We start from the raw sequence: 26559 nt of genomic DNA on the forward strand, positions 1-26559 counted from the left end.
ATTTATAACTGTCCATCTGATTATATGTGGATAGGGACTGTCAGAGAAGCTTGGTAGTCAAATTCAAAACATTACGGTCTTTCACCATACATCTGCTTGGAGATTAGGGGGTATATCTTGCTTCAGAATACGGCGCAGCAAGTCTTTTGATGGGCGTGTTTCAACTATTCTTAAGTTGTGTCACATACAGACAACCACGAATGCTAGCTACATTTTATTTACATTTATTACCATAGAAATATGCTACTATACTACTTTATGCCACCTAATACACCACACGTAATGTTACTGAACTCACTGATAGAACCTATGTTTCCCTACTTCGTACACCTATTAAGCAATACAGAAAAAATATATTTCTAATGAGTTTAGACAAACCTCTGATTGTAAATTCAAAGAAACTTGAAGTCGAATTCACTTCGTTTATGATTCTTGTAGTAACTTGACAATGTATAGATGAATCTGTAAACTGCTCATTTGCTGTGACCTGTGCTTGACCCAGTGGCAGTGGGTACATATGAATAGTAAAGGTCTTCATTCATTCATTCATTCATTCATTCATTCATTCAGTCAGTCGTTCATATATAGCTTCGACGTGAATTTCAAAACTTCCAAAATTTCAGTTATCAGTTTGAAGAACAGAGAACACAGGGTGGAAATCTTTGGACATGTCAAAAACATTGACACTGTTGGACGTAGAATGGCAAGCCGCTGTCGATGCCCGTGCACTGAGATTGATGTTATCTCCGTACTTTTAAAACTACTAGTATGTCCAACTGTGTGTCCCTTGCTGTGGTCTGTGTCCGTCCTCATGCATTATGACGCGTCTCTCGCCATGCTGACACCTGTGGGGCAATGTGTAAGATATACATTAGATATCTATATAGATGTCAGCATGTTCCTATAAGCTGCGTACAAAGTCAAACATGTGTTGGAAACATGTGGCTACTGTACACATGGATCAGTTTACACATATCTACTATTGTTTTGTGACTGGAGGACAGGTCAAAATGTCATTCTAATAAAAATAGGTTCGATAAGAGCGTATCCACAGTCGTCATATCCTTAACAATGAAAAGAAACAAACGTTTCCATTTAACTGAAAAGAGGAGTTACATGCGAAAACATACTAATCACTTCGCAATTAAGAATAATCACCACAAAAGTTTGCAGAGGTAATTTTTCTTTGTTTGTGAATAAATTGTGCATGAAAATATTAGTCTTTGGAACGTACTTTGAATAAACGCATCCTGCAAGCCGTCCGTAATTTCTGAGGAACAAGAACAAATAGGAAAATGAATACGAACCTCTACAGTAATAATAGTAATAATAATGATAATAACAATTGTTCATTATAAGCATTGATGACTTGAGCTAGTACTGCACAAAGTGTTATATCTACCATTTTCACAATGATATCTCAAGAAGCCAGCAGTCTTATTTCGTACAAACACTTCAGATTTTTCTTACTATGAATTGAATCAAATAATATTTACCTCTGATAGATTGATATTTTTTATGGATACGTTGGTTTCACCTTTGTTTTGAGGACCCCAAATATCGATATTCTACTACAACACTACATACTATAGCTATACTACGTAGACTTCCATCACCTGCGGAGAGAGGACGCAAGGCTGGATTGAGAGCCCTGCAGGCATCAATGACCAGCCGGAATTTAGCAGGACAGTCAGTCGGGAGGTCCTGAATCCTGCCAGCCTTCACAAACTCAGCAATGTCGGATTCGTTCATGCCTGGGGTTTAAAACGAATAGTTATATTCGTATCTACAATGGAATACCACGTTTGTCATCAATGTTGAAATTAAGTGCTCGACAAGTTGTCACCTCGGGTGTGACACTACCATGTCTTTTTTAGTACCTTGCTTTGGATGAGGAAAGTAGTCCATATTTGTAACCATGCATGCATGTTTTATCTGTTCTATTACTGGCTAATAATATACAGGGGTAGAGGAAAGAACATGATTTTACAGAAGTCGATTTGGAGAGTGACGTAAAACATGAAAGTATGAACGTACTAGCTATAGGTGTTGGTTCATCTGGGGTACTAGCGTATTAAACTGAAAATAACTATTTCTACCTTCGAAAGGAGGCTCCCGGCTTGCGATCTCACTAAGAACAATTCCGAACCTAAAATGACAGCGTGGGGAGGAAATAGCAACGTCAGAGGACGAGGTGTTGCAAAAGTGCAGTACATGTATTTCGTAAACGTTTCTATTCCAAAACATTTCCTTGCTCTGAACTATTAAAAAGTTTTGTCATCATGAAAAACATCAAATGCCCTGCTACGACCGACTATCATGTTATATATATTTATGTACTCACTGATTGTACATGACAAGTTATAACTTGGTTGTGACACTATAGCTACCTGTTACTACCATGATTGTACATATGGTGTAGTGTTATCCTTATCAACACGTTAACTGGTTCCAAATACTTTTCGCTATAAAAAAGAATGGTCACTTACGAGTACGATTCGGCTCGGTCATCGTAGGGTGTATTGATGTCACTTATTCTCTCCGGAGCCACAAACTTAACGGTGTGCCTGGTGGAGGAGGGTCTACCCTTTCGGCTGGACCGCCCAAGCTTTCTAGCCGAGGACCGGGTAGTAGCGAGGCCAAAACCTGTCAACTGAAAGTAGACACACATGCACTTCAGACTTTGTATATGGACATGAACAACGTTGTTTTGAAAGACGCTGCCATACGTAAAACCCTATTTCATACAGTCATAAAACAGGAAAGCATACAGAATCCTTATTTTGGATTTACCTTAAAGATGTCGCGCTTACAAACACAAGAATACACACAAAAAGTCATCTTCTTCTTCTTCTTAACATGGTAGCTTAGCTGATCATGACTGCGGCTCACCTTGACATGCATGTCCCCGTCCACCAGGAACTTCCTGGTGTTGACGTCGCAGTGCAACATGCTGGTCTTGCCGTAGTGTAGCGTGTAGAGTCCCCTGGCCCCCTCCAGACCCATGCGCACCCTGCGGGCCCAGGGCAGGTCGTACTTCTTATCCTGCAGCACGTCCCTCAGAGTTCCCAACTGTGCATACTCCATCACAAGTAGGTAGTTACCTGGAACAAAAGTCCAACTGTGTCACTTCAAAACACTCTTTCACAACGGACTGTCTTGTCAGAATGCGTTCAAGAAGTGAACACGTCACTGTATTATGTCATATCTTTATACATCATACCGTTATACTATGTGCATATAACAATCACGTTTGCAGTGTGTGCGGTTTATTACATTATTGAAACGTTACACGCAACTCTCCAGCAAGATTTGAAAGCCTCACCAATAGAATTACATTTTTCAAATCAATCCTTTATTATAGATTAAACCGTGATGAGATAACGACAACATGTGGCTACCTGGATCCGTACAGATGCCAAAGACTCTGACAACATTTTCGGACTGGAATTTCATCAGGACTTCAGCCTCCCTTCGCAGATCCATCGCTGATGTCTGGCTGTCCTGTCGGTCACTATGAATTGTCCACATGCATTATCGAATTGCAAAAATAATGGTGGTGAAATATAGCAAACAACAATCAAAGAAAGGAAAGGTTTCGTGCTATGCCTTTATTTGCCTAGGCCTCTGGGTAAAATAGATGCAGAGGCGGGGAAAATGACGCAGAATCAAAACTAAGTGCGAAAAATGAAGTAAAACAAAGCAATAGTGGTTCAGTGAAATGTAAATTAAAACGTACTAGTGGGGCCCACCATCGGGCACGTGTAGCTTCTTGATGGCGAGGGGTCCCGGAGTGTTTCTGAACGCCCCCTTGTAGACACTGCCCAGCTCGCTCCTCTCGCTTCCCGTTATCTCGTTCTCAGGGAGCGGGTTGAAGTTCAACTCCTCCAGACTGATGCTAGGAGTGGTGTCCTGAGCCGCGCATACAGGGTTTCTATATTCTAAAAATGAATGTGAGACGCCATAAACAAACAAACAAACAAACAAACAAATAGTATGTAAGAACTATTCCCAACTAACGTTACACACCAGGCGTAAATTATTTTTGTCTACATGACCATGTGAACCGTCAAGCAACATTTTATTGATTTTCAGGTACATTTTGCCATCGGCGTCACATAACTAAGGGCCAAATTGTCAGTAGTTTTCATACATTTTCATTTGCATATCACGTTTTGTCACAAAGCTACTAGATTTGTTATATATGTTACATTCCAAGGTGACAACGTTGAGATAACGATGATTTTGTTAAGGCCAAGAAGTAGTCGGATTGATGTTCATCATATATTGGTGAAAACAAAGTAGAGAAAGGTGCAGGGGTTGAGGTATGTTGATGTAAACACATCCGACTGAACCGTGAATCAGTTTGGTTCCACTTTCATTTTTGCCATGTTTGCTACTTCCGTCCACCATTATCGGAGGAGCAGACGACAGGATCCATTTTACCAACAGCATTTCTATAATAGTGACGTATCATTTTTGACAGAAACGTCAATTGCTACAAATTAACATGTAGTAGAGACAAGTTCAGCTTAAAGTAAAGAAACCCACGTCACTCACCGGAAGCTAGAACATTTCCTCCCCCTGCCTGTTGACCTTCAATCCCTAAGGTAAATAGAAAAGACAGCTTGGATCAGAACGGTACGTTGACTGTACGTTGAGAGTCTGCCAGGTTAGATGCATGAACATGAACACAAGCTAGAGCAAGTGTGTAAAACTGCAAGTACCGTATATATTCGAGGATACGGCTTCATCGGATCGTCCGATAATATCACAACTCTCACCTCCTGGCATCACAGGTGTATTTCCCACATCACCCAGGTCTGCTCTGGCGTCTTCTTCATCTTCCTTCTTCATTTTGGTCTCTGAAAACTCCTCCACAATCCTGGTCTTCTGTTCGTCGCTCAGAGCGAGGAGTAAACTTGGCAGGAGCCGACGCAGCCGATCACCGAACGCATCGAAGTCGGACTTGGCGTTTTCCCTACCCAAGATGGGAGCCACATTGTGGATGTCTTGTGAGAAAATTGTCAGGTAATCCTTAGCACCCTCAAGAAGGCTGTGGAACTCACGGAGCGCTTTCTGGTGACTTTCAGCTTCATCCAGGGTTAAGACTCTCCGCATCGAGTCGTCTTTGACCAGTTCTGAGTTGATTTCGTTTATCCTGGTCGCAAGACGAGCGATGGAACAACTGTTGACGGTGGCTCGTTCAACTAGGCGGTTCACTTCCCCAGTTAAACGTTCTAAGTCTGACAGAAGTGCCATTTCACAGTAATCACACGTCGCCCCTCCACACACAACACAGATCTATGGTATAGTCATTAAAAACCTACACAGACGAACAATTTTCTCCCTGTCGTAGCCTTCCGGACCCACCGAAACTACTAGTATGTAACGTTAGCGGTAGGACCCGGAAATAAGAACTGCTCGGATCACGGTTGACACCGTAGGACCTTGCAGTACTACTGAACTGACCAGGTATCGTCAGCAGCAAAGCGCACAATCTTCGTGGTTTGCATATTTATTTATTTATTTATTACTTCCTCAAACGTACATAGGCAGGGAAATACACACATGATATACCCTGAATTGCGTAGGTTTGTTACAAAGAAACTTATACGTGCAGAATGTCCACAAACAAAAATACATAATATATTAACAAACACTAAGCATAGATCCGAACTCACAGGCTGATGGTAATGCTAGGAAATAGAGTCATTATAAAGTCTGACTGCAGTGTGGAGAAACGACTGTTTCAGTCTGTCAGTTCTTGCCTTGGGGAGAGTGAACGCGTTCTTGTTCCTCAGTTGCCTGCCAGTAACTGTGCGTCTTTGAGGAGGCACAAGATCATGCAGTGGATGTTCGGGACTTAACATGTCCTTAAAGAGCTTTACTGCAGCAGCTTCTCTCCGTTCCTTCAAGGAAGGTAGGTTGGGAACTGATCGCCTACCCCCGAGAGAGATAATACGGAGGGCCCGTTTCTGTACACGTTCTATGCTGTCCGATTGTTCTTTGCTACAACCTACCAGCAGAACGTGACCGTATTCAAGAACGCTACGAATAAGTGACAGGTAAATCTGAACCAGGTCAGCCACGCACATCCCCTGTTTAGTCAGTAGTCTGAGATAGTGCAGCCTGCTCGATGCTTTTGAAACGAGGGATTGTACATGGTCGTGCCATGACAGCTTGCAGTCGAAGATGAACCCAAGGCCCTTTGCGACCCTTGAGAGTGGTACAGGTTCCCCGCCGAGCGAGAGTGACGGCAAAAGTGGAATATTTCTGCTGAAGCAAATCAACAGAGACTGACTTTTTTTGCCGTTTAGCAGCATGTCATTGCACTCCGCCCAGGAATCAAGCTGTAGCGCTTCCTCTCTCATCCTGTTATCCACGCGATCCTTCCCCAGGGAGATAGACCTCGACAAACCCACGTCGTCTGCGTAGCCGACATCAAGAGTGTCGCTGTAGACTACGTCTCGAGTACTCATGAACAGGAGGAAAAGGTAGGGTGACAGTACACCTCCCTGAGGTACCCCCGAAGTGAGTACTCTCCACTCGCTGACTTTGCCGTTAGCAACCACTCTCTGGGTACGGCCCTGCAGATAGTTCTGTATCCAGGCTACCATGCGTGGATTGGTCACCACGTCGTTCACTCGTTGAAGGAAGATTGAATGGTTCACTCTGTCAAATGCTTTGCTCATGTCTGCGAACAAAGCAAGGACTGCTGCGTGACGTCTTGAGTCTAAGGCTGACAGCCACGTGTGTACCATCCTTATGGCCGCTAAGACAGTGGAAGAACCCTTCAGGTAAGCGTACTGGTTTCTAATGGCAGGTGTAATAGAGGGCAGTAGTCTTTTCAGAATACACCGTTCCATGAGCTTGGCCGCTACGGGTAAGAGGGACACGGGCCTCATCTCACTGGCGTTAGCTGCACCCTTAGATTTTGGCACAGGGACAACGTTTGCTGCTTTCCAAATACTAGGAACAACACCCTCCTCATACGAAGCGTTAAACAGGTGGGTGATGACTGGCGCCAAGTCGTCAGCGTAATGCTTGAGAGTCCATGTTGGGAGATCATCAGGGCCGCTTGCCTTGTGAGGGTTTAAGTCCTTAAGAAGAGTCTTCACCTCACCGATCGAACACAAGTCAACGCATGGAGTCGGACACTGCAGGGGGAACAGGTGCAAAGACGTTCCAGGACACCACGCTGAGGCAAAGTACTGATTTAGGACCTCGGCCACCTCGTGGTCTGGCACGTCTTCAATGGTGGTACTATTAGATCTCTCTTGTGCTCTGCCAAGTTCACGGTTAACAGAGCCCCACCACTTACGTGGGTTTTCCTGTTTGAGGGTTTGTATGAAGTTTCTGTAGTGCCAGTTCTTGGCATGCCTGATGCTGGTTTGAACTTTGTTTCTGAAAGTTTTCCACCGAGCAGACTTGCCATGCCGCTTGAACTCCTCAGCCCTTTTCCTGATAGCGCGTTTGACGCCCTCAGTCATCCACTTCTTGTCACAGGCTTTTGTCGCCGACACTTTTACAGGAAGATGCTGATTCACTAAGGTCATGGTCAAACTGTAGAAGGTCTTGACTTTCTCTTCGACCAAGGCTGCTTCATAAACAGGAGACCAGTCCGTCGTGGCGAGGGACAAACCGAGATTCAACTTCGTTACTGCAGTTGCTACTCTTCGCATGACCTTGACTGGTTTACTTCTGGTCAGATGTTCTACACAAGGTGGCAAAAGTACAGAGGAGTGGTCGCTGGAACCGATGGGTGGAAGGGTACGGGGTTTACAGTAGTATTGAGCTAAGTTAGTTAGAATCAAGTCGAGTGTGGCCGAGCCACGCGTAGCCTGAGTCACCACTTGCTTGAGATGAGGATGCACTGTGATGAGCTTCTGAATTGGTAGATTGTTGAAGTCGCCACACAACAACAGTCCAGCGTGTGGTTGTTTACGATATAAACAGTCGCAGGAGGTAATGAGATGATCAACCATCTTAGTAGCCCCCTCTTTGTTATTGTTGCATGGAGGATGATACACAATACCCACAAAAAGAATCGGAACAGTTCTCGGCAGCCACTTTGGACGAGCCTGTAGCCACATAACCTCCACTCCGTCTATCTCAAGGTCGTACAGTCTTTTGACAGGTATGTCTTCGGCGATGTAAAGAGCCACACCCCCACCTTTACCATATAACCTATCCTTTCTGAACAGCCTAAAACCATCGATGGCTAAAACGTCATCAGGGATTTCAGGTACAGTCCATGTCTCAGTGATACATGCCAGTTGTGCAGAATGATAGGCCAGAGTAGCCTCTAACTCACATTTCTTACTAACAAGTGATCGTACATTAGACAAGAATAGGCATGGAAGGGTCCTAAAGTTCTGTCGTGTTGTCCTGCCATAAGTGGCGGGGACTGTTGTTATCTTACGAAGTACTCTATTGTTTACGACACATCTGCGACTTACATAGTCATTTGCATATACATCAAGTCTATGTGTAACCAGTGGTTTGATTCTACAATGTTTCTGTTTCCTAGCCAGCCCACCGCGGTTCCCTCTTATTCTTACATTTGAAATGTTTGCATAACACATGATTCAGATCTAGAAGGGTGGTATCTGCTTAGAAAGATCGTCAACAAATCATCTACAGATCGTCTACAGCTGCCGCTGATCCGGCGCTTAACTATTTACAATGAGCCTTCGTCAGACTAATACTTTAGTCTAATTTGCATATGAATGCTGGCGCTTAGTTCAATACTGTTAAACCTAGATGACACAATGCTACAATAATTATCAGGACTTCAATAACATTCATATACAATATTCACATTCAAAGAATAGATAGGACAATGGATAACTACAAACAGGTTCAAATGGTAAAAAAACTGCATCTGCATCTGAGAAGCACCGCTCAGAACTGCCCCCCTCCCCAATCGGTCGCTAGTTGAAACGTAGAAGGTCCCGACGTCAAAGGCATATAATACAGAAAACAATAATGACCACAGGGAACCAAACTTCTGTCTCAAAGAGCCGAAGGGCGCGGACCTAATTGAGTTGTGCTTCTCAGCAGAAAGTATAAAAACTAGTCTAACGTTAACGTGGAGGCATCAGAGGTCGTAAGTGTGGCGCCCTCCCCACTTAAGAAAGACATCAAAACAGGTGGGGTCTCTTACGGATAAATGACTCCTTGGACTAAAAATTTCAACAAAATCTTTCCTACAAAATATTCTATACTGTAAAAGCTATTGTTATGTAAAGTTAAGATGCATGGATGGTTACTTTCCGAACAGATATTCAACAGATTAAAAACCCTAACCACTCACACAGAAGAAAACATGGCAGCCAGAAACTATGCTTTCAATTCACTCTTGCTCGTTTCCATTACTATCTTAATCCTTTCCTGGAACAATTCCATGCAAATACTGTGAATCATGATGTTTGATTCTATATAACTTTTGATTATTAGCAAATGTAGAGACTTTTGACAAGTAACAAGGAAATGACCTCCCATCAAAACCTTCAAGTCCCTTCATATTAAAGAAACAGGGAGAAAAATCAGTCTCTGCTCTATCATAAGCTAAAACCATGGAGAAAAACCATGATTAAAAACTCTGCAGACTAGATACAAATACAGCCTGTCTGTTAGATAAACAACAACTGACAGATCCTGTAGTCCAGTGCCAACCTCAGTCAAAATGAATGGAAAAATTATAATAAATGCATAAATGAACATTTGATTTAACGTTGGGTAACATAAATTCGGGATTTTCCGATAATGGTTGACTGAAATCAATCTAGCAGAACAATAAACCATCCTTTTTTTTCTATTATTCTGTCAGTATCATGTACTATCTTTGCACTAATCATATATATGGTAGATTTTGTCTCTAGTCGTGCTGACACCATAATATTTCAACTTGAAACTATCGTCCGCCGCACGCACAATGACGGTGCTGTCGGACAGGGGGGCACATTAATTCGGGAGAGAAGATTCGTCTTGAATATCTTACCGCTAATCACATTTTATACAGCAGCTATTCGTTCCATCCTTGGCTTGAGGAGAGTGCTATGGATATAGACGTGTCCAAGCAAAAAAAAATACACGAAAAAACGGCCGTACCGCACGCATTAGGCCTTCGGGAACAACCCGTGTGTTGAGTCGGTAGAACGTCACTCAAAGTTCACCCCCACCGTCATAGAAATTTGTACATTATTCATCGGGGCGTTAGCTGGATGCCGTAGAAATGGTAATACTACTATGTCCATGTGTTTCTGCTTGTGCTAAGAGCAAACTTTGAGGAAAATATCGCCATCAGTCCACTATCACACGCAACATTTGGACAAAAAAGTGTTCCTCGCAAACGTTTGTCGTCTGCCGAATAGCAGGATTCTGGGTAACGAATATGGCGGCGGGAAAATTCACCGTAGTGCCGTAGCCATTGGTTGTAGCAACAAAGAGGCGTTTTGATGATTAATCACACTTAGAGTCCAGTTGTAGATTAGCAAAAGAGATTCTAATAAGTTGTATTGTAAATAATTGTGTTTAGCAGGAAGCGGATGTGACATTTGTCCTATAAACCAGCGAACAACTATGTACATATAATTCTCCCACGAAGCCCTCAGACTGTGACAATAAGGGACGGAGAGTTTTTGACGTAGCCAACTTCTAATGCATGGTTATCGAAGCTTTTCAGACAGTGTTCTGAATGCGTTAGTCTGTCAAGTTTGCATTTCTAGCGGTATTATCGATGTTGCATCTAGCACATATCCCTAAACACCCCGTTTTCGAAAAATCCCGAATTTAAGTACCCCGCGAATTTATGTTACCCAACGTTACAACATGGTGCATGCAATCTACTGCAACTGTGCTCATCCAGTCTCTTATTGCCTAATTCAAGTTCTAATTTTGATGATCAACAGCCAGAATAAGTCCATCACCTTTTCATAATTTCAGACATATTTGGCCAGTCCTGTCCTGCAGGATATCCATATAGTTTGCCACCACTAATGAGTCCTCAACATGTTTCAAAGCCATGTGTCACCATTCTCTCTCTCTTTACTTTAAAAATAGTTCTTACAAAGTAACAGTCATTACAATGTGTAGTAAGATTTTAAAACTTAAGACTGACATGCCGCTTATAGCTATACAATCCATAGGAAATCTCATTTCCATATTCTTCTAAACCTTTTCCGAAGCATTCCAACCTTATTTTTACACATTTGAAGTGATGTGTAGTTTTCGTCACACATAAGCACAAAAATGTAAATAACACAAGCCTGTAAATTGATTCAGGTGTACAATACATCCAACTTTAACTGGTCTACTAGTATCTAACACATGTCTACATACTGAAACAATGTAACCATTGCTTTGAACAGTTTGTAGTATTGGTAACTAATCAAACATATCATACATAGAGCCCCAACATAGGAGATTGAATAAAAGAAATGAGAAGAATTTTTTTTTGGTATTTTAGAATTTTCTTAAATCAATATTTACACATGTCTACATACTGAAACAATGTAACCATTGCTTTGAACAGTTTGTAGTATTGGTAACTAATCAAACATATCATACATAGAGCCCCAGCATAGGAGATTGAATAAAAGAAATGAGAAGAATATTTTTTTTGGATTTTAGAATTTTCTTAAATTATTATTTACACATGTCTACATACTGAAAGAATATTATGTAACCATTGCTTTGAACAGTTTGTAGTATTGGTAACTAATCAAACATATCATACATAGAGCCCCAGCATAGGAGATTGAATAAAAGAAATGAGAGGACATTTTTTTTTTTTTGTATATTAGAATTTTTCTTAATTATTATTTACACATGTCTACATACTGAAACAATGTAACCATTGCTTTGAACAGTTTGTAGTATTGGTAACTAATCAAACATATCATACATAGAGCCCCAGCATAGGAGATTGAATAAAAGAAATGAGAAGAAAATTCTTTTTTTTTTTGTATTTCAGAACTATTACTTGATTTTGTTGCTTTTACAGATACACAGCCACATCTGCCTTGCCAATAGAGCAAAGGGCTTCAGCAAGCTTGGCAGCTGTAGCGTCATCTGATTTCATCCTCCTCCATGCAACTAACATCTGGTAGATTTTCTCTTCCAGCCCATCAATGGCGTAATCACTGTCAAAGGCATCAAGTTTTCCCTCTGTGAAGCCCAGCTGCCGTCCGAGCTTCCTCCACGTACTGCCCAAGTTCTCAGAAATGACTGTTATGTCTTGCTTGGTGATGACTCTTGTGTCAGCTAATTTTAAAGAGAAGAAAGGCAATTCTGTTACTCCTGATTGGAGAAGAGAAAGAAGAGCAAACAGACATCAATCAATAACAGATCCCTTACACATTAAGAAAACAAAGAGACTAACATTTTCAGAACGGTCTTGACTACATACATTTATGTATCAATCGCAGGGATGTCTCCAGTCCTGGCACGGAAATTTGCTTGTTGTGACGGAAAAATGTTTTAACTTGTCCGTCCCAAAATCTGAACTTTTTGACATGAAATTGATGAAAAGGTATCTTCGTACGCTTGAAATGACGAATCTAACAAGGAAAATTCCACACACTGGCTCCCAAACAATGAGTGGGATGGAAAAAAATTACAAGCTGGAGACAGCCCTGATCAATCGTTACAGAAAAATAGGACCCCTTACAGTAAAAGAATAAAAGTAACCTCATAGATACATATTGACAAAGATGTATACAACAATGTGCTTTGATTAAATATGAAAAAAAAGCAGGCCAGAACTTACTGGTTATTGGCTTGCCTGCTACGACCCTTCTAGGCGGAACACGGCGATACCCGCTGGTCCCCCGCACCTGTCCACGACCACCACTATTCACATACATGACATTCTTGTCTCCAATCTGTACTCCGTCCATCTGGCCCTGCATACTGATAACTGTCGTGCTTCCATCAGTCCCTAATGTGTGTTAAGTAGACAGATAAAAGATTGTTAAATGTACGGTTAGTTTTACATGACGCACATGACAAAAAAATACATTTCATTTTCATCATGTTTTTGTAAAAGAAAATATTACAGTCCCCTTTTACTGATAAATATTCCATTAGAGCAAGGTTAGAGGGAAAGGTATTTGTTCAGCAAGGGCTATGGTAAGAAATATGGGTACCTGTTTTCACGCATGAAAACCCTCCTTGGGGTGTGGCACCAGGCATGGCAGCAGAGAAGTTCACGGGGGGCATGTGTGCTGCTTGCTGGACAAACATAACACGGCCAATGATTACTATCACACATAACGTCTACACAAGAAAGGCATACTACATCATGGAAGCGATTATTACTTTTCTTTATAGTGCCATTGTACAGTCTACAATAAATCTGTGTGGCTACTAATATCTCTTATGCAGATATTGAGGAGAAAAGATCATAATGAGATTTTATTTAGTTGTCTCTAACTGGCAGACAACTTTCTAGACATTACAATTTTCCCTCCCAAATCTACTTAGACAGATGAAAAATATTCGGGAGGAGCTACATGATTCTACTTAATGTATCGATGTACTGTACACACTTTTTTTCTGTTAGTGGTAGGCCATATCAAAATGTTGTCTCACCATGGCTGCTGGGTAGAAATATGGTGCCATGCCTGGAGCAGAATAGATCATGTATCCTCCTGCAACTGGCATTGTGTAGGGATAGTGTGGAGGTTGCATGCCCACACCAGGGAAGGCCCCTGTAGGGAGGGTAATGAAGAAGACTAATATAGATTTTGCAATGCACAAGGACTGTAATTCAAAGCAGTTCGTGGAAAGTTACAGTTGTACATCATATAACACTTTACCAGTGTGGTTTATGTATAATATTACATCACTCATATCCATAAATTGGTATTGTGAAATTCCTCTACACTAATATAAACTTTTCAATACAAAACACTGTAATTAAAAACAGTATGCAAACAAATAGTCTGCACATTATAAAAGGCTTTACCAGTGTAATTCAATGATATATTTCAAGCTTTTAAAATCATGTCACCTGGAGGAAGTCCAGGCTGGTTTGTTTCCTGATAAGCAGTTGTCTCTGCTGGCATCCCAACTCGGTTACGTGTTGGGAAGCTCTCATTGTTGCCATCACCACTGGGGGGACCAATGACTTTTCCCTTTTTCACCTTCTCATCATCACCTGGTGGTGACATGCTATCCTGGGTAGGCACAGTAATCCTAGAGGCTGCATGATCTGGCACTGTTGATGGCTTGTTAGGAGCTTCAGCACTTGGTGGGCACTTTGTCTTGTCATCTGTTGTCTTTCCCCTTGCACGTAGTGCGCCTCCTTTCATGGTGTGTTCTTGGTTTTCTGAGATGGCTGTGGCCCCAGCTGTAGCTACTGCCCCCTGGGAAGATGAGGTGTTGGTAGGCTGTGTAGACGGCACTGTTCTGGGTTCTTCTTGCTTTGATCCAGGCACATGTGTGGAATTGCTGGCAGAAGATGCTTCTGACATGAGAATGCAATATGGTTATAGGCTATATGCAAGGCTGGCCCCTTGTAATAGCAATAGCTAGTCGGGCAGCCTTGGCTGCTGTACATTGTACGCAGCCGAACAAATAAACAAATAAATAGATATGGTTATGAAAGTAACTGTACTCAAAATACATGTACATGCTGAGTTGTCAAACACACAAAATGAAACACACCTTGAAACACAGTGGAGCAACTGGACAGAGCCACTTTGGTACCTACCTTGAGATGGCTGTTCAGTAATAGCATCTGTCTCCAGTGTTTCTGGAGTGGTCCTTCCAAGCTGGAGATCTCCCAGTTGTCTGACAGCATTCCCAGCTCCATCAGGTGATGTTGGCTGGGCAATGACTGTGGGAACTTTCCTGTCCTGTTCTATTCCTGCTGCTCTGTCTGAAGTATGCTTAGAATTTAAAACAGAAGCCTTTTTATGATGTATACACAAAACCTCTTTGTCTATTCTTGTTAACACTCACAAGCTGCATTACTATGCATATAAAATTGATATCATCAACATAAATAAAGTGAAAACACAAAATGCTGTAGCTTCAACTTCAAGACAACTTAAATAGATCTTTGCAAGATAAACAAATGAAACTCACCAGGGCTCTGTGAACAACATGCACTGCATCCTTTATCATAGCTTCAGTGTAGTCCTCAGTCAGCCTCTTGTTAACAATTCTGTAGGAGTCTGTGTTGAAAAAAAAATGAAATAATACGAGTACTGGATATTTTATGGTTAACAAGCTTTTACCTTAAGATCTAACAAAGTAACATGCAAACAAGTGCAATGCCATACATACATGAAAATATCAAGCCTTAAACTTACCAGGAAAAAGGGGTCTTTCTTCAGGGTCTTTGTGATAGCACCTTTTCATCAGATCTTTTAACCACTCTGGACAGTCTTCTGGAATATCCTTAGGGTTTGGTCTGTTCTGATTCTGATACACTCCCACGGTAATCATTCCTTCATTTCCACCACATGCTAGAAAAATTATGAAACACAATGATAAGACCTTTAAAAAGCTGAGTCCACATAGCAGAACATGTAAGTACTGCTTTTTTACGATGTTGGATTTACGGACCTTCGTTCAAGGAGTATACACAATTGCAAGGTTACCAATTAGCTGTAAATAAACAAATCAAGATAAAGAGAAGCTGCTAAATTTCTTCCCTTCTTATTAGGCTTGAAATAGATATCGATATGGGATTCAAGCCTATAACAACCATACTGACTATCATAGATATGTAACTTATAGTAAGTTGTGAAAGAAATTTAGAAAACAATGTTACCTTCATATGGTTCCTTGCCAGTAATTATTTCCCACAGCAGAATTCCAAAACTGAAAATAGTGAAAATGACTTTTACATTCCAAACCTGCACACATCATGATTCATGTTCCATTACTTTTGATTTGTACAAAATGAAAGTTTTTTCCAAACAAAAAACAATTTTTTGCAAAACTTTTTAGCCTTAATGAAAGATGTGAATAAGATTAAAGCTTGAGCAATTATGATGTGCAAGCAACATATCATCCTGTCACAGTCATTGATAAAAAAAATCATTAACAGCAAATGTCATATCGTGGTATAGAGGGTCTGAAGTATACCTGTAAACATCAAATGTTTCTGTGGCTTCACTGTTGATGTCCAAAAGGTTTTCTGGTGGAATGTGTGTGATGGTGCCTGCAATGTAGCCCTCCTTTCCTTTACTTTTAGATCTTTTCTTCATGTACTTCTTTGAGAATGTACGCCACTTTGCCAGCCCAAGATCTGCTATCTGCAAATGGACCGTCACCAGTTATGGTCAATCTTGTGTTGTTGCTGATGCATGACTTTTGTACATGTACTAGTATATTGAAATAAATATCTGCATCTGTAAACTTACATTTTCATTTCTTTTCAATAAGTACTAGACAATTACGTGTGTATTTTATAACAAGTACTTTCTCCTCATATCTATAAAACCTCCTTAATACTATTGACTGGGAATCACCATATACAATGAATGTATACGTAGTTACCTTCACATGAAGATTCCCATTGACCAAAATGTTCTGCATCTTCAGGTCACGATGGATGATCTTCGGTGAGAAGCTGTGTAAGAAGTTCATCCCACATGTGATGTCCCGGATCATGCGGATCTTCAGTTCCCATGGGATGTTCACCTTCTTCATGAACTTGTCCAGTGACCCATGCTCCACAAATTCCATCACCAGGCTGTAGTTGCCTGGCTCCAGAATGACTCCATATAACAGGGTCACATACTGGTTTGGGACCCTGGCCAGGCCACGAGCTTCTTGGATCAACTCTTTCTTATCACTTAAGGATAAAAAGGCAGAAGGACAACTAGCATTAACAGAAAATATATGAACGAACTATTAAAAGAAAGAAAATAATATCATCTGCCAAAATATATAGAATTACAATAAAAATAAAAATACTACAGGCATATATGGTAAAGTAAACTTTTTAACTAACAAAGTTTACTGCGATTTGTTATTGAAGAGTGATATATATCTAAAGCTTATATTTAGCAAAAGTGAAAGTAAGACTCACTCCTCGTCTATGACAGCTTCGGTGCTGACAACCTTCAATGCCACCTCGCCATATTCCCTGTGATTGGCCTTGTAGACTGCTCCAAAAGCACCTTTTCCGAGCAGCACCCCTTTTTCGACATCGGCTCCCTTCATGTGCCTGAACTCTGGCGTGTGTCCGGTATTTGGTAACACCATGTTGACTCGATCATGAGACATATACCTAGTCGACATAGGTGAAACGTAAACAACTTAACATCAGATGGGATCTTCTTCTTGATCTTGATAGGTTACTAAGCAGCACTCCTCTGTTAGAGTGAAAACTCTACTCTACTCTACTCTACTCTACTCTACTCTACTCTACTCTACTCTACTCTACTCTTTGATTAAACCTCCTTGATAATTTCTACTCTACTCTACTCTACCCTGCCCTACTCTACTTTACTCTACCCTACCCTACTCTTCTCTACTCTACTCTACTCTACTCTACTCTACTCTACTCTACTCTACTCTACCCTACTCTACTCTACTCTACTCTACTCTACTCTACTCTACTCTACTCTACTCTACTCTACTTTACCCTACCCTGTAACCCTACTCTATTCTACTCTACTCTACTCCACTCTACTTTACTCTCCCTACACAAGGACATTATATAATGTCCTTGCCCTACTCTACTCTACTCTACTCTACTCTACTCTACTCTACTCTACTCTACTCTACTCTACTCTACTCTACTCTACTCTACTCTACTCTACCCTACTCTACTCTACTCTACTCTACTCTACTCTACACTTTTCTAGAATCACATGAGAATAACGTCATGCATGCACAGCTCTCTAGTGCAATCGCATATTGCTCACTCCAAAAGTGAAAGGAAGCGGAAGGAACTTCTTTTATATGAAATTGACAACAACAATTCAAGAAATCAACTAATGCTGGTCTAAACACAAAGCACATGGAAGCTGTTAGGTTCAGTATTCTATGGGAAATTCTTAAAACACTTGCCTTGTTCCGTCGGTTCCTCCTACTGCGTGTATGCACCAGTTCATCTGTTCAAAATACATCTGGAAATCCCCGAATGAGTCATGGGCGAAAACGAGGCCAGTAGATTCTACCATATATGTAGGGGGAATTAGATTTACTTGTATATACTAAAATTGAGATTAAAACAGAAGAAAATACAATAATAACAACAGATATTTATTTTATAATACATTGTTTTTAGCAACACTCTTATATAATCTTTATGGATCTAATGACTTGAATAATACAACGGTGCCAGACAGTCCACCATCCCTCTCAGCACAAAGGTTGGTCCCAGAAATTTGATGACCTAACCACCGAAACTACAGGAATGATCTTCTAACATATAATGAGATGGTAGTGAATTGTCTAGCTATTATATCCAATAAAATATTTCCAACACAAGTTAAAATTTATTATATAAGCCGACGGTGTGTAATAGATTTTGCTTTCGTGGTCTTTGGTCTCTTTAAACAAAAATCTTTGAAGCCATTGTCGCGTTAATATTTCCTCCCGCTCTTCGTGTTGACCCAACATGGCGACTGTACACGCAACTCACACGCTGAAGCCAGACCGAACTCTCATCGATGCCAATTTTGATGGATATAAACTGTCTTTGGAACCACTCCCTCAGTACACTGTGTCTCTAAATACAGGTAGGACCAAAAATATTACAGTATTCAGTAAAAATTGATGCATATGGTTAGGAGTTGGAGTCAAAACCTTGATAACATCCAAAGATTCGTAAGGTGCAAAGAAAATATATTTTTATTCCAGTTTTCTTGTGGTCCCATACTCATACCATTGTATTGACAGACATAGTAACGTTAGTATTGACATCTGTAACACATACAGGTATCCATGATGTAAAGCTAGATGATGAGGAGTACACGTACCAGCACATCCGGGCCTTTGGGATGCACAACCACCTAACCCTGGACCAGTGGAACCCTGACTCTGTGTACTATGTGGACAACAAACACGCTTTGCAGCAGATCAAAATCATACTGGTGAGAAACATAACGTTACAATGAATAGCACATTTAGTGAAGGGATATTTACAAGTACATGTGTATGTAAACATTCAGATAATATATGGTATGTACTATCATACTAAGTACTATGTGAAAACCAGAATTCCTACCTGGCCAAATGAACTCTACTCAGTACTCTACTGTGACATCTGTATTCAAGACAGATCTTTGACCACATGTGTGCCAATGTCTATATGAATTAGTTACATATTCCTATTGCTTATCAAATGAATCTATAAATTGGCTGTTTTTCATGTGTTCAGGACACCCAGATCAACCCTCCCAGACCAGTACTGCAGATTCCATGTGATGAACCACAAGGTGTGAGACACAACATCACCCTGCACTTCCCGTCTCGGGGCTGGTGCGTTCTCGCAGATGGGGCTGGGAAACTCCTGGTCATTCAAACCCACAACAGGGGCACATCAGAGGAGGAGCCATGGAAGGTAGAATACTGCTGCTGCTACTGTGCATTGAATTTCAAATGTGTGTGATGTTCATTGACTTGGCTGTAACAGATTTTCATCAGCTCACTATTACTGCATTTTAGAAATGGTGTCTGTATGTTAGAGATTCAATGCTTGCAGTGAAAGGTGCTATGAACAATAATGACATTCAAATGTTAGAATCAAAAACTGCTATAGTGATTATAATCCCCATTCTTTTCATCCCACAGATAGTCTTCTCTGAGGAGTTGTGTGATAAGCAACCTTTCACCCTCCTACACTCGCTGGTTGACATTTCCCACAATGTGCTGCACATCGAGGCCCTCTTGCTACACATGGACAAAGTGCCTCAAGAACACAAGACTGACTTCACAGTGGTGCTGGAGTGGGTTACACTGGCCAAACAGGATGGTAAGGTCTGATTTTACATTGTAAGGATATCTACAGTTACACAACTGTAACATATCATGACATTATCAAATCTTGGTACATGTGTACTTCATTTCATACACTCTCTTGCCACAGGGACATCTGGTGGGTTCAAAGTTGAGCGGGTGAGGCAGGTTCGGGGGAAGACTTCGCCCCAGTATGCAGCTATAGAGCGTGGAGGCAGGGGGCTCTTCATCGCAAGTGACAAACCATTCAAGATGGTGTCAGACACAGCCAAGGATGTAGAGATGGAAGAAGACAGCTCAAATGGAGAATCTCAAGCAGGTAATGCAATCCTGTACTTGACTCTGAGAAACTTTCCCTTTATTACGGACAAGAGGCACTAAATGATTGAAGCTGTCTACTTCTCAAGAAATAGAAATAGCCTGGAAGTTTCATTAATGCCTGATACCACCTTGTTAATTGAATTGTGCATGTATCAGAGTGATTACTAGTAACAGTTTGCAAACTTCATGTAACTCTCTAACTTAGAGTCTAAAGTTGTCAGAATGACTGTTGTTTCTACATCCTTATATTTCACTTCAGCCAAGCAGCCAGCCTACCTGTGGGGCCAGACAACAGAAGATGTGAGTGTGAAGTTCACAGTTGATGAGGGGACCACAAAGTCAGACATAGAACTGGTATTGGAGACCAAGAGAATAAAGTTTGGTGTAAAGAACAGGGAACCATTGTTGGATGGTGAACTCTGTGGCGCTGTGGATGCTGAGGCAAGCACATGGACACTTGATGGACAAGAGTGAGTATAGGACTTTTTTTAGTTTCTGTCTTATTAGTACATGTTGACTCTCCTATTAGGAAAAGACTGTTTGTGAATTGCTGTTTCCTTTGCATCTAGTGATTTTTCTAAGTTAGTATAAATGGAAAATTACAAGATTTGCTTTCACCTGTTTCAGACTGGAACTTCTGCTGCAGAAAAGGGAAGAGGGACCAATGTGGCCTGCAGTTGTAGTGGGAGACACTAGGGGACAGCTCACACTAGACCCTGATCAGACAGCAGAGATGAATGAGAGACTGAGCGGGCTAACATCTGATCAGATGGTAAGGTATTATTCCAGGCACAGATAAAGATTGACACGTTACAAAGCACCATTACATTGTATATGCTTTTGCTGTCATTCTTTTTTTTTGTATGGACGGAATTGTAGCGACAAGACTATTACCTAGCTAGCTCTTTGTCAGGGCTAACTCTGAGCAGTAAGTTGTCAGGCATTACAAGCACATATCCCTTCTTCATTTCCATCAGAATCCCGACCCTGACCCAGACAAGAAGCCATACAATACCCAGGAGCTGGAGGAGTGTGATGCCTTCCCGGAGGACTCGGCCATGCTGGTGCGACTGGATGGTGAAACCCACAGGAATACACATGCTGTAAGATTGTGCTACTGGATCGTCTATTGTCACATATTCCTTTATCATACTAACTTTTTTAATCTTCTAGAAAATCCTTTCCATTCATGTAATTCTGGAAAATCCATTTATTAATGATTACTAAACTATCAGACAAATCAAAGTGCCACTCTAACTACATCAAAATGATTGAGACTTTGTGTTCACTTGTGTCTAATTTTTGCTCCATGCAGGCGAGTCTGTCCAGTCATCAGTCCCTGTTTAACATACAGATAGATACAGGAGAGGCACCGTGTCTATGTCTGCGGCATGATGTCGATGCCCTCATCTGGCAGCCCAAGTCTTCGTCCGACAACTCTGACACCCCCTTCACACATATAGCTACTTTCAATGCACTAGGCTATGTCCAGGCTTCTAAGCAAGACATGAAGTTTGCCAAGTGTGCGCCTAACTTTTCCTATGCCTCACTGTGCGACTGCGTGAGGCACGTGTATGTGTATCGCCAACCGACCCCAACTGCCAGCCCTGTGCGAAACAGGAAAAGCGGACGGGTCATAGGTCAGATAGCCAAGCAGCAGGTGGTTGCCTTAGATTCAGTTGAGAATATTATGGGATTCCAGGTTTCAAATGAGCGGTTGTTTATTTTGACAGGCAGCAAACTGATAACTGTGAGAGTAAACACAGAAGATTGAGAGCTAATCCAGAAGTTGCTACATTGCAAACTAGATGTATTTTTGGATCAATAGTACAGCGAAGGAGTATAATGGAAGAGGGATTTGCATATTGGGAGTTTGGAATATACTGTAGTTACTTGAAATATATTTAGGACTAGGAGTCACTACGCATATACCAAACATAGAACTTAAAATTCCTGTTTTAAGATTTATTTGTTGCTACTATTGAAAGGAATGAAAATTAATCATACTTGCATACAAACATGCTATAAACATACAGTACTTTTGACAATTCTTGTGGATTTGGATGTCATAAAATATAAGTGTAACTAAGAATGGGATATTACAGTATGTTAGCCTCTGTGCACTGCTCTCAGAATAGGCCAGTTGAAGATTCTTGTGAAAACTATTGTTATTGGACAAGCATATCAGATCTGCACATCTTGAAGCTAAGCAAGTCTTGAAACATGGAAAGTTTCTCAATGCAGTTCCAATTGCCCACATACATGAACCTGTCCTAATTAGCTAATAAAAGGGTCCTTACTTTGAGATTGTATTGAAAACCTTTCCTTATACTTAAGTAGCTCACATATTGTAGATATCACAACTCATTCTTGTGTTTTTGTTTAGACTTCTGTAACAACTGTTTCCCCTTGGGCTTGAGCCGTCTCCTCTCTTTCTCAGCAACCCTTTCAGTCTCCTGTTCTATCTGCTGTACATAACCCTGCTTCCCCTCCTCAACCTCCTCCAGAAGACTTACTACTCTGGCCTGCAAGAGATGAGGAGAATGTATTTCAAACTCATTAGCAAAATCAAGAATAAATGATATTGTACTACATGTAGATGAAGAGTACTTCTAGACTCAGTTTTCAGGTATGTTTTTTTTTCATTTAAAAAAAAAACTTGGTAAATGTGGAGGTCATGGTGTGTATGGTACCTATATGCATCAGTGGTACAAGTTACAGGTGTGCATACTGTGCATGATTTGAGCTGAACTTACAGCAAGTTCTCTTCGCTCTTTCAACCGTTTCAGCTGTCTGGTCCCCATTGGTGCAGGTCTGCCATCTATAACAATAGGAATGACATTAGGGACAGATAACTCCAAACCTTGCTTGAGTCCTATGCAATAAAACATTCAAGATGACCTTTGTTTCATGGCTGAAGTACTTGTGGTTATGTGTTCAAGACAGTGTTGTTTATTATAATGACTTTTTATGAATGCTAATGTTACATTACATTGAAAAGTACATGATAAGAGTAGTGACATCAATATTCTTACCAGCAAATGTCCAGTCTGGTAAGTCGGTGAGAGGCCCATAATCGGTCTTACGGGTTGGTAAACCATAGCTGTGTGAGATACAATCGAGAAATTCACCAAAGTTATTTTTCCTGTGATGCTAAACATTACTAAATTATTAGAATATACTACTGCTGAGCAATTTCAATTTTGCAGCTTGAAGGCTACTAGTACTACTGTACATGTGAATACTCTGCTTTCCAATTAACAAACTGAGGGTAAATCTAAATGATACAGGTACTGCAACTTGACAACAATACTTTGTAACAAAACAAAGATGTGTTAGATATGGAAAATTATCTTCAACATTACTAGTACTCATACTGTAACTTTCCTTTCTTGACAAGCCCAATGTTGTTGGAATACAGATGAGCCAAATAATATCTTGCCACTCAGTGAGAAAAAGCCCTTTCATGGGTCCAACTGCGCATGTGCAGGTCGAAGGTGTAGGCCCCTGACTTGTAAACAGTTCTTGTCCCAACCATGCTTTGTACATGATGAATATAGCCTCCATCGGTCTTGTTTGCGTAACAATGTCCAGTTTTGTTTATGTCACAGTGCCCTTCACCTTTGACCTGCTCATTCCTAGTTGGATCTGTGAAAGGACTTATTACCTCTCTCTCCAGGTTTCTCCTGCACTCAGGTGAGCTGAGGTAGTGAGACATCTGTGCAGGTGATGGGATTGTACCACACATGTCCAGCTCTCTGTTTGGACAACAAAAAAAAACACAAATTTTCATTTTAAATCTTTGTACTATTGTGAATTTCCATCCAAAACCAATGGCGACTCAACCACTGGGACGTTTTTCGTTCGCTCACGTGCACTATGAGTAACGAGCTGCGAGTGACGTTATTACATACAGTCAAACCTGTCTATAGCGGTCACTCAAGGGACTGGCCAAAACTGGCCGCTAAGGACAGGTGGCCGCTATGGAGAAAATGTTGATTAATGATGACCACGAGTGGCACATATTTTCAGTACCCACTGAGATACATTTATTCACCGTACAGTACACATGTAAACATTGCATAGGTAAGTCACATTTTAGAAAGTCGATTGTTGTTGCCACCTAGTTAGTTAAGAACAAAATACATGTTGCTCAGTTGCCACTTACTGTTCGTTTTCGACCGTTTTGAAACATAAAATCGTGGCGATAGTTTTCCTTAGTCTGTTGTTGTTTCACTTGCCGCTTGTCATTATCAGCTTCTACCATTATGCTAATAGGGTACTCAGAAGAAGGTCGATTTTTTGATGGCTTTATTCTTTTCAGAAAATTGCAATAGCCCAGATTTTACATCATATTAATGTTATTAATATTCTTCTTAAGCTTTTGGTAAAGTAATTATCCTCAGTGATACTTTGCAGCAAAATAAATTTAGCGCATTATACCTCCGAAACAGTGGTGTCTACTGTTGACCTTTGTGCTGCCAACCTCCTTGGTGCTGCTGACTATCAGCGCCATTTTGAAAATTGCGCGAAACACGTTTTGACTTTGAGCACCGGGGAAAACGGATATTGGGCCGGCATTCAAACATTTCCCGAACTTACTGCATCAGCTACATGTGCGAGTTGTATTTTCCAAAAAGCTGCCGTAATATTTGTCCAGTCGAAATGCACAGAAATGGTCAATTTTGCTACGATGTACAAACGCAAGCCATGTGAAGAAAATTATACTGACTTCGCGTCAAACCATGGATTTTCTAACAAAGATAAAACATTCTGGTTTTCTTTATTATCATCCTATCCAGTTGAATCCACATAAATTTGATAACTGCGTGAAAAAATGAAGATTTTGAACCCGGCGTGCGGTGGCGATGCGGCTTCTACCGGCGCGCCATGACCGTTATCGACAGTGTTACTGTACTCGCGGGACTGAAAATCGACTGGCCGCGACCGCGTTGGACAGGTGGCCGTTATAGCCTAATTCTTAATGCTTATGTCAATGGGAAAAATCCAAGGGACCGACAAAAAGTGACCACTATGGGCAGGTGGCCGCTATGCAAAGGTGACCGCTAATACAGGTTTGACTGTATTTTGTACAAGATGCAGGAGTGACATCTGTGACCCCAGTAGGATGCATGGAAGATGCAGGGCGGCCGGTATCAGGCCGCGAAAACACAAAGGATACGTGCAAATACATGCTTCATAGACATTCAAAATAATACACTAGAAAGGCAACATTTGCGAGCAAATACAGCATGTTTAGCCATACTCCTCGCCATGCAAAAAATGGACTCTCCCAAAATAACAATGGACCATTCTAAAATACTTGCACTAAAAAAATGAATCACCCCAGTCCAAAATTGAGTCTTCCAGTAGCACCTCAACACAATATGGACCAGTCCACAACCATATCCACTAATTGATTAACAAATACACTTCTGCTAAAAAATGGACTTTTTCATAATCATTCCAGCTCAAAATTGAAAAATAATTAAAGAATCCTCCCCTTGCAAGAATGGGATATTCCGTGCCATTTCCATGTAAACCAGTCGAAAAATATCCGCTGAAAATTACACTCTTGCGCATAATCAACCCAGTTCAAAATTGAATTAAAAAAGATCAACCCCAGGGAAGAATGAAGTTTTCCATAGTATACATATGAAGATTTGACAGGAGACGAAGGAAATGACCAAAAACAACATATTTGAGTCAATTCAAAGTCACCGAGAGGGTTTTAGTATAATATTTGTAATATGTTTGAACTATTTTGATTAAAAGAATGTCTAAGTCACAATAGTTCTAAAGTGTTCAAACAATTAGAATTGAAACTTATAACATGTTTGAACTTATTTCACATACGTTGGAAACATTTCGAACGTAACTACACAAAAATCTCTTTATTTAGAACAGTTTCAAACCATCTATCCAAATGTTTCAATGTTCGAACAATTTGTAACAAAAGATTTTCACAATTGCCCTCATAAACGAAGGTGCTAAGTCCTCCTGTGTGTTTCTGCCTATTTTCGGTGGCCGCGCTAGACCACCAGCGGATTTGTTTTGACGGAGCGTCACCCGCGCGCGACGATGTACACTGTTCGGCACCGCTAATATCCGGCATTTTCCCGCTCCAAAACACTCCACAAGACCCACGTTTTTAGTGTTTTGCCTCTTGTGCAACACGATTCGATTTGCATTACTAACGGGACGAAAATGATAGAAAAAATTCACCCCGTCCCGGCGTCCGTCCCAAAAACATGAACGACATGAAAATATATTTTCTTACAGATTCAATCACGAAAATCAACA

At 40.9% G+C, this 26559-nt stretch overlaps 3 protein-coding genes across 4 annotated transcripts; 1 reads left to right on the forward strand and 2 right to left on the reverse strand.

The window, feature by feature from the left end:
- Positions 1–408: 408 nt before the first annotated feature.
- On the reverse strand, positions 409–5511 carry LOC136439069 (mixed lineage kinase domain-like protein). The gene is made up of 10 exons (XM_066434224.1): positions 4785–5511; positions 4561–4605; positions 3740–3941; positions 3402–3514; positions 2893–3104; positions 2490–2653; positions 2100–2149; positions 1617–1754; positions 1235–1270; positions 409–845 (listed from the first exon to the last, which is right to left on the reverse strand). Exons 1-10 carry the CDS (start codon positions 5260–5262, stop codon positions 817–819), a joined length of 1467 nt encoding a protein of 488 aa, XP_066290321.1. The 5' UTR covers positions 5263–5511; the 3' UTR covers positions 409–816.
- Positions 5512–11799: 6288 nt separating this feature from the next.
- Positions 11800–18127, reverse strand: LOC136439061 (receptor-interacting serine/threonine-protein kinase 1-like). 2 transcript variants are annotated; one of them, XM_066434211.1, is made up of 13 exons: positions 18043–18127; positions 17057–17257; positions 16522–16819; positions 16108–16277; positions 15791–15840; positions 15327–15482; positions 15100–15188; positions 14723–14900; positions 14021–14473; positions 13600–13718; positions 13155–13239; positions 12776–12946; positions 11800–12270 (listed from the first exon to the last, which is right to left on the reverse strand). In XM_066434211.1, exons 1-13 carry the CDS (start codon positions 18099–18101, stop codon positions 12005–12007), a joined length of 2295 nt encoding a protein of 764 aa, XP_066290308.1. In that variant the 5' UTR covers positions 18102–18127; the 3' UTR covers positions 11800–12004. The 2 variants fall into 2 exon arrangements, with proteins under 2 accessions (XP_066290308.1, XP_066290307.1); XM_066434210.1 differs by having other exon boundaries at positions 11802–12270; positions 14021–14476.
- A 166-nt stretch (positions 18128–18293) lies between these two features.
- Positions 18294–22871, forward strand: LOC136439063 (nudC domain-containing protein 1-like). The gene is made up of 9 exons (XM_066434216.1): positions 18294–18716; positions 18916–19070; positions 19358–19540; positions 19771–19951; positions 20066–20254; positions 20516–20726; positions 20884–21028; positions 21234–21359; positions 21572–22871. Exons 1-9 carry the CDS (start codon positions 18596–18598, stop codon positions 22028–22030), a joined length of 1770 nt encoding a protein of 589 aa, XP_066290313.1. The 5' UTR covers positions 18294–18595; the 3' UTR covers positions 22031–22871.
- The last annotated feature ends 3688 nt before the right edge of the window (positions 22872–26559 follow it).

The sequence above is a fragment of the Branchiostoma lanceolatum genome, chromosome 7 (assembly GCF_035083965.1).
Source record: "Branchiostoma lanceolatum isolate klBraLanc5 chromosome 7, klBraLanc5.hap2, whole genome shotgun sequence".
Classification (NCBI taxonomy): Eukaryota; Metazoa; Chordata; class Leptocardii; order Amphioxiformes; family Branchiostomatidae; genus Branchiostoma; species Branchiostoma lanceolatum.

What these genes read in the sequence shown, in the direction of transcription:
- LOC136439069 (XM_066434224.1), bottom strand. Translation starts at nt 5,262, where the DNA reads ATGGCACTTCTGTCAGACTTAGAACGTTTAACTGGGGAAGTGAACCGC. An exon ending in ACGGGGACATGCATGTCAAG is followed by an intron (nt 2,654 to 2,892) that starts GTGAGCCGCAGT and finishes GTCTACTTTCAG; the next exon opens with TTGACAGGTTTTGGCCTCGC. An exon ending in GACCGAGCCGAATCGTACTC is followed by an intron (nt 2,150 to 2,489) that starts GTAAGTGACCAT and finishes CTGTCATTTTAG; the next exon opens with GTTCGGAATTGTTCTTAGTG.
- LOC136439063 (XM_066434216.1), top strand. Translation starts at nt 18,596, where the DNA reads ATGGCGACTGTACACGCAACTCACACGCTGAAGCCAGACCGAACTCTC. An exon ending in TACACTGGCCAAACAGGATG is followed by an intron (nt 19,952 to 20,065) that starts GTAAGGTCTGAT and finishes CTCTTGCCACAG; the next exon opens with GGACATCTGGTGGGTTCAAA. An exon ending in CCCACAGGAATACACATGCT is followed by an intron (nt 21,360 to 21,571) that starts GTAAGATTGTGC and finishes TGCTCCATGCAG; the next exon opens with GCGAGTCTGTCCAGTCATCA.
- LOC136439061 (XM_066434210.1), bottom strand. Translation starts at nt 18,101, where the DNA reads ATGTATTTTGAACAGATGAACTGGTGCATACACGCAGTAGGAGGAACC. An exon ending in TGGCAAGGAACCATATGAAG is followed by an intron (nt 15,483 to 15,790) that starts GTAACATTGTTT and finishes TAATTTTTCTAG; the next exon opens with CATGTGGTGGAAATGAAGGA. An exon ending in AGAAAGACCCCTTTTTCCTG is followed by an intron (nt 15,189 to 15,326) that starts GTAAGTTTAAGG and finishes TTTTCAACACAG; the next exon opens with ACTCCTACAGAATTGTTAAC.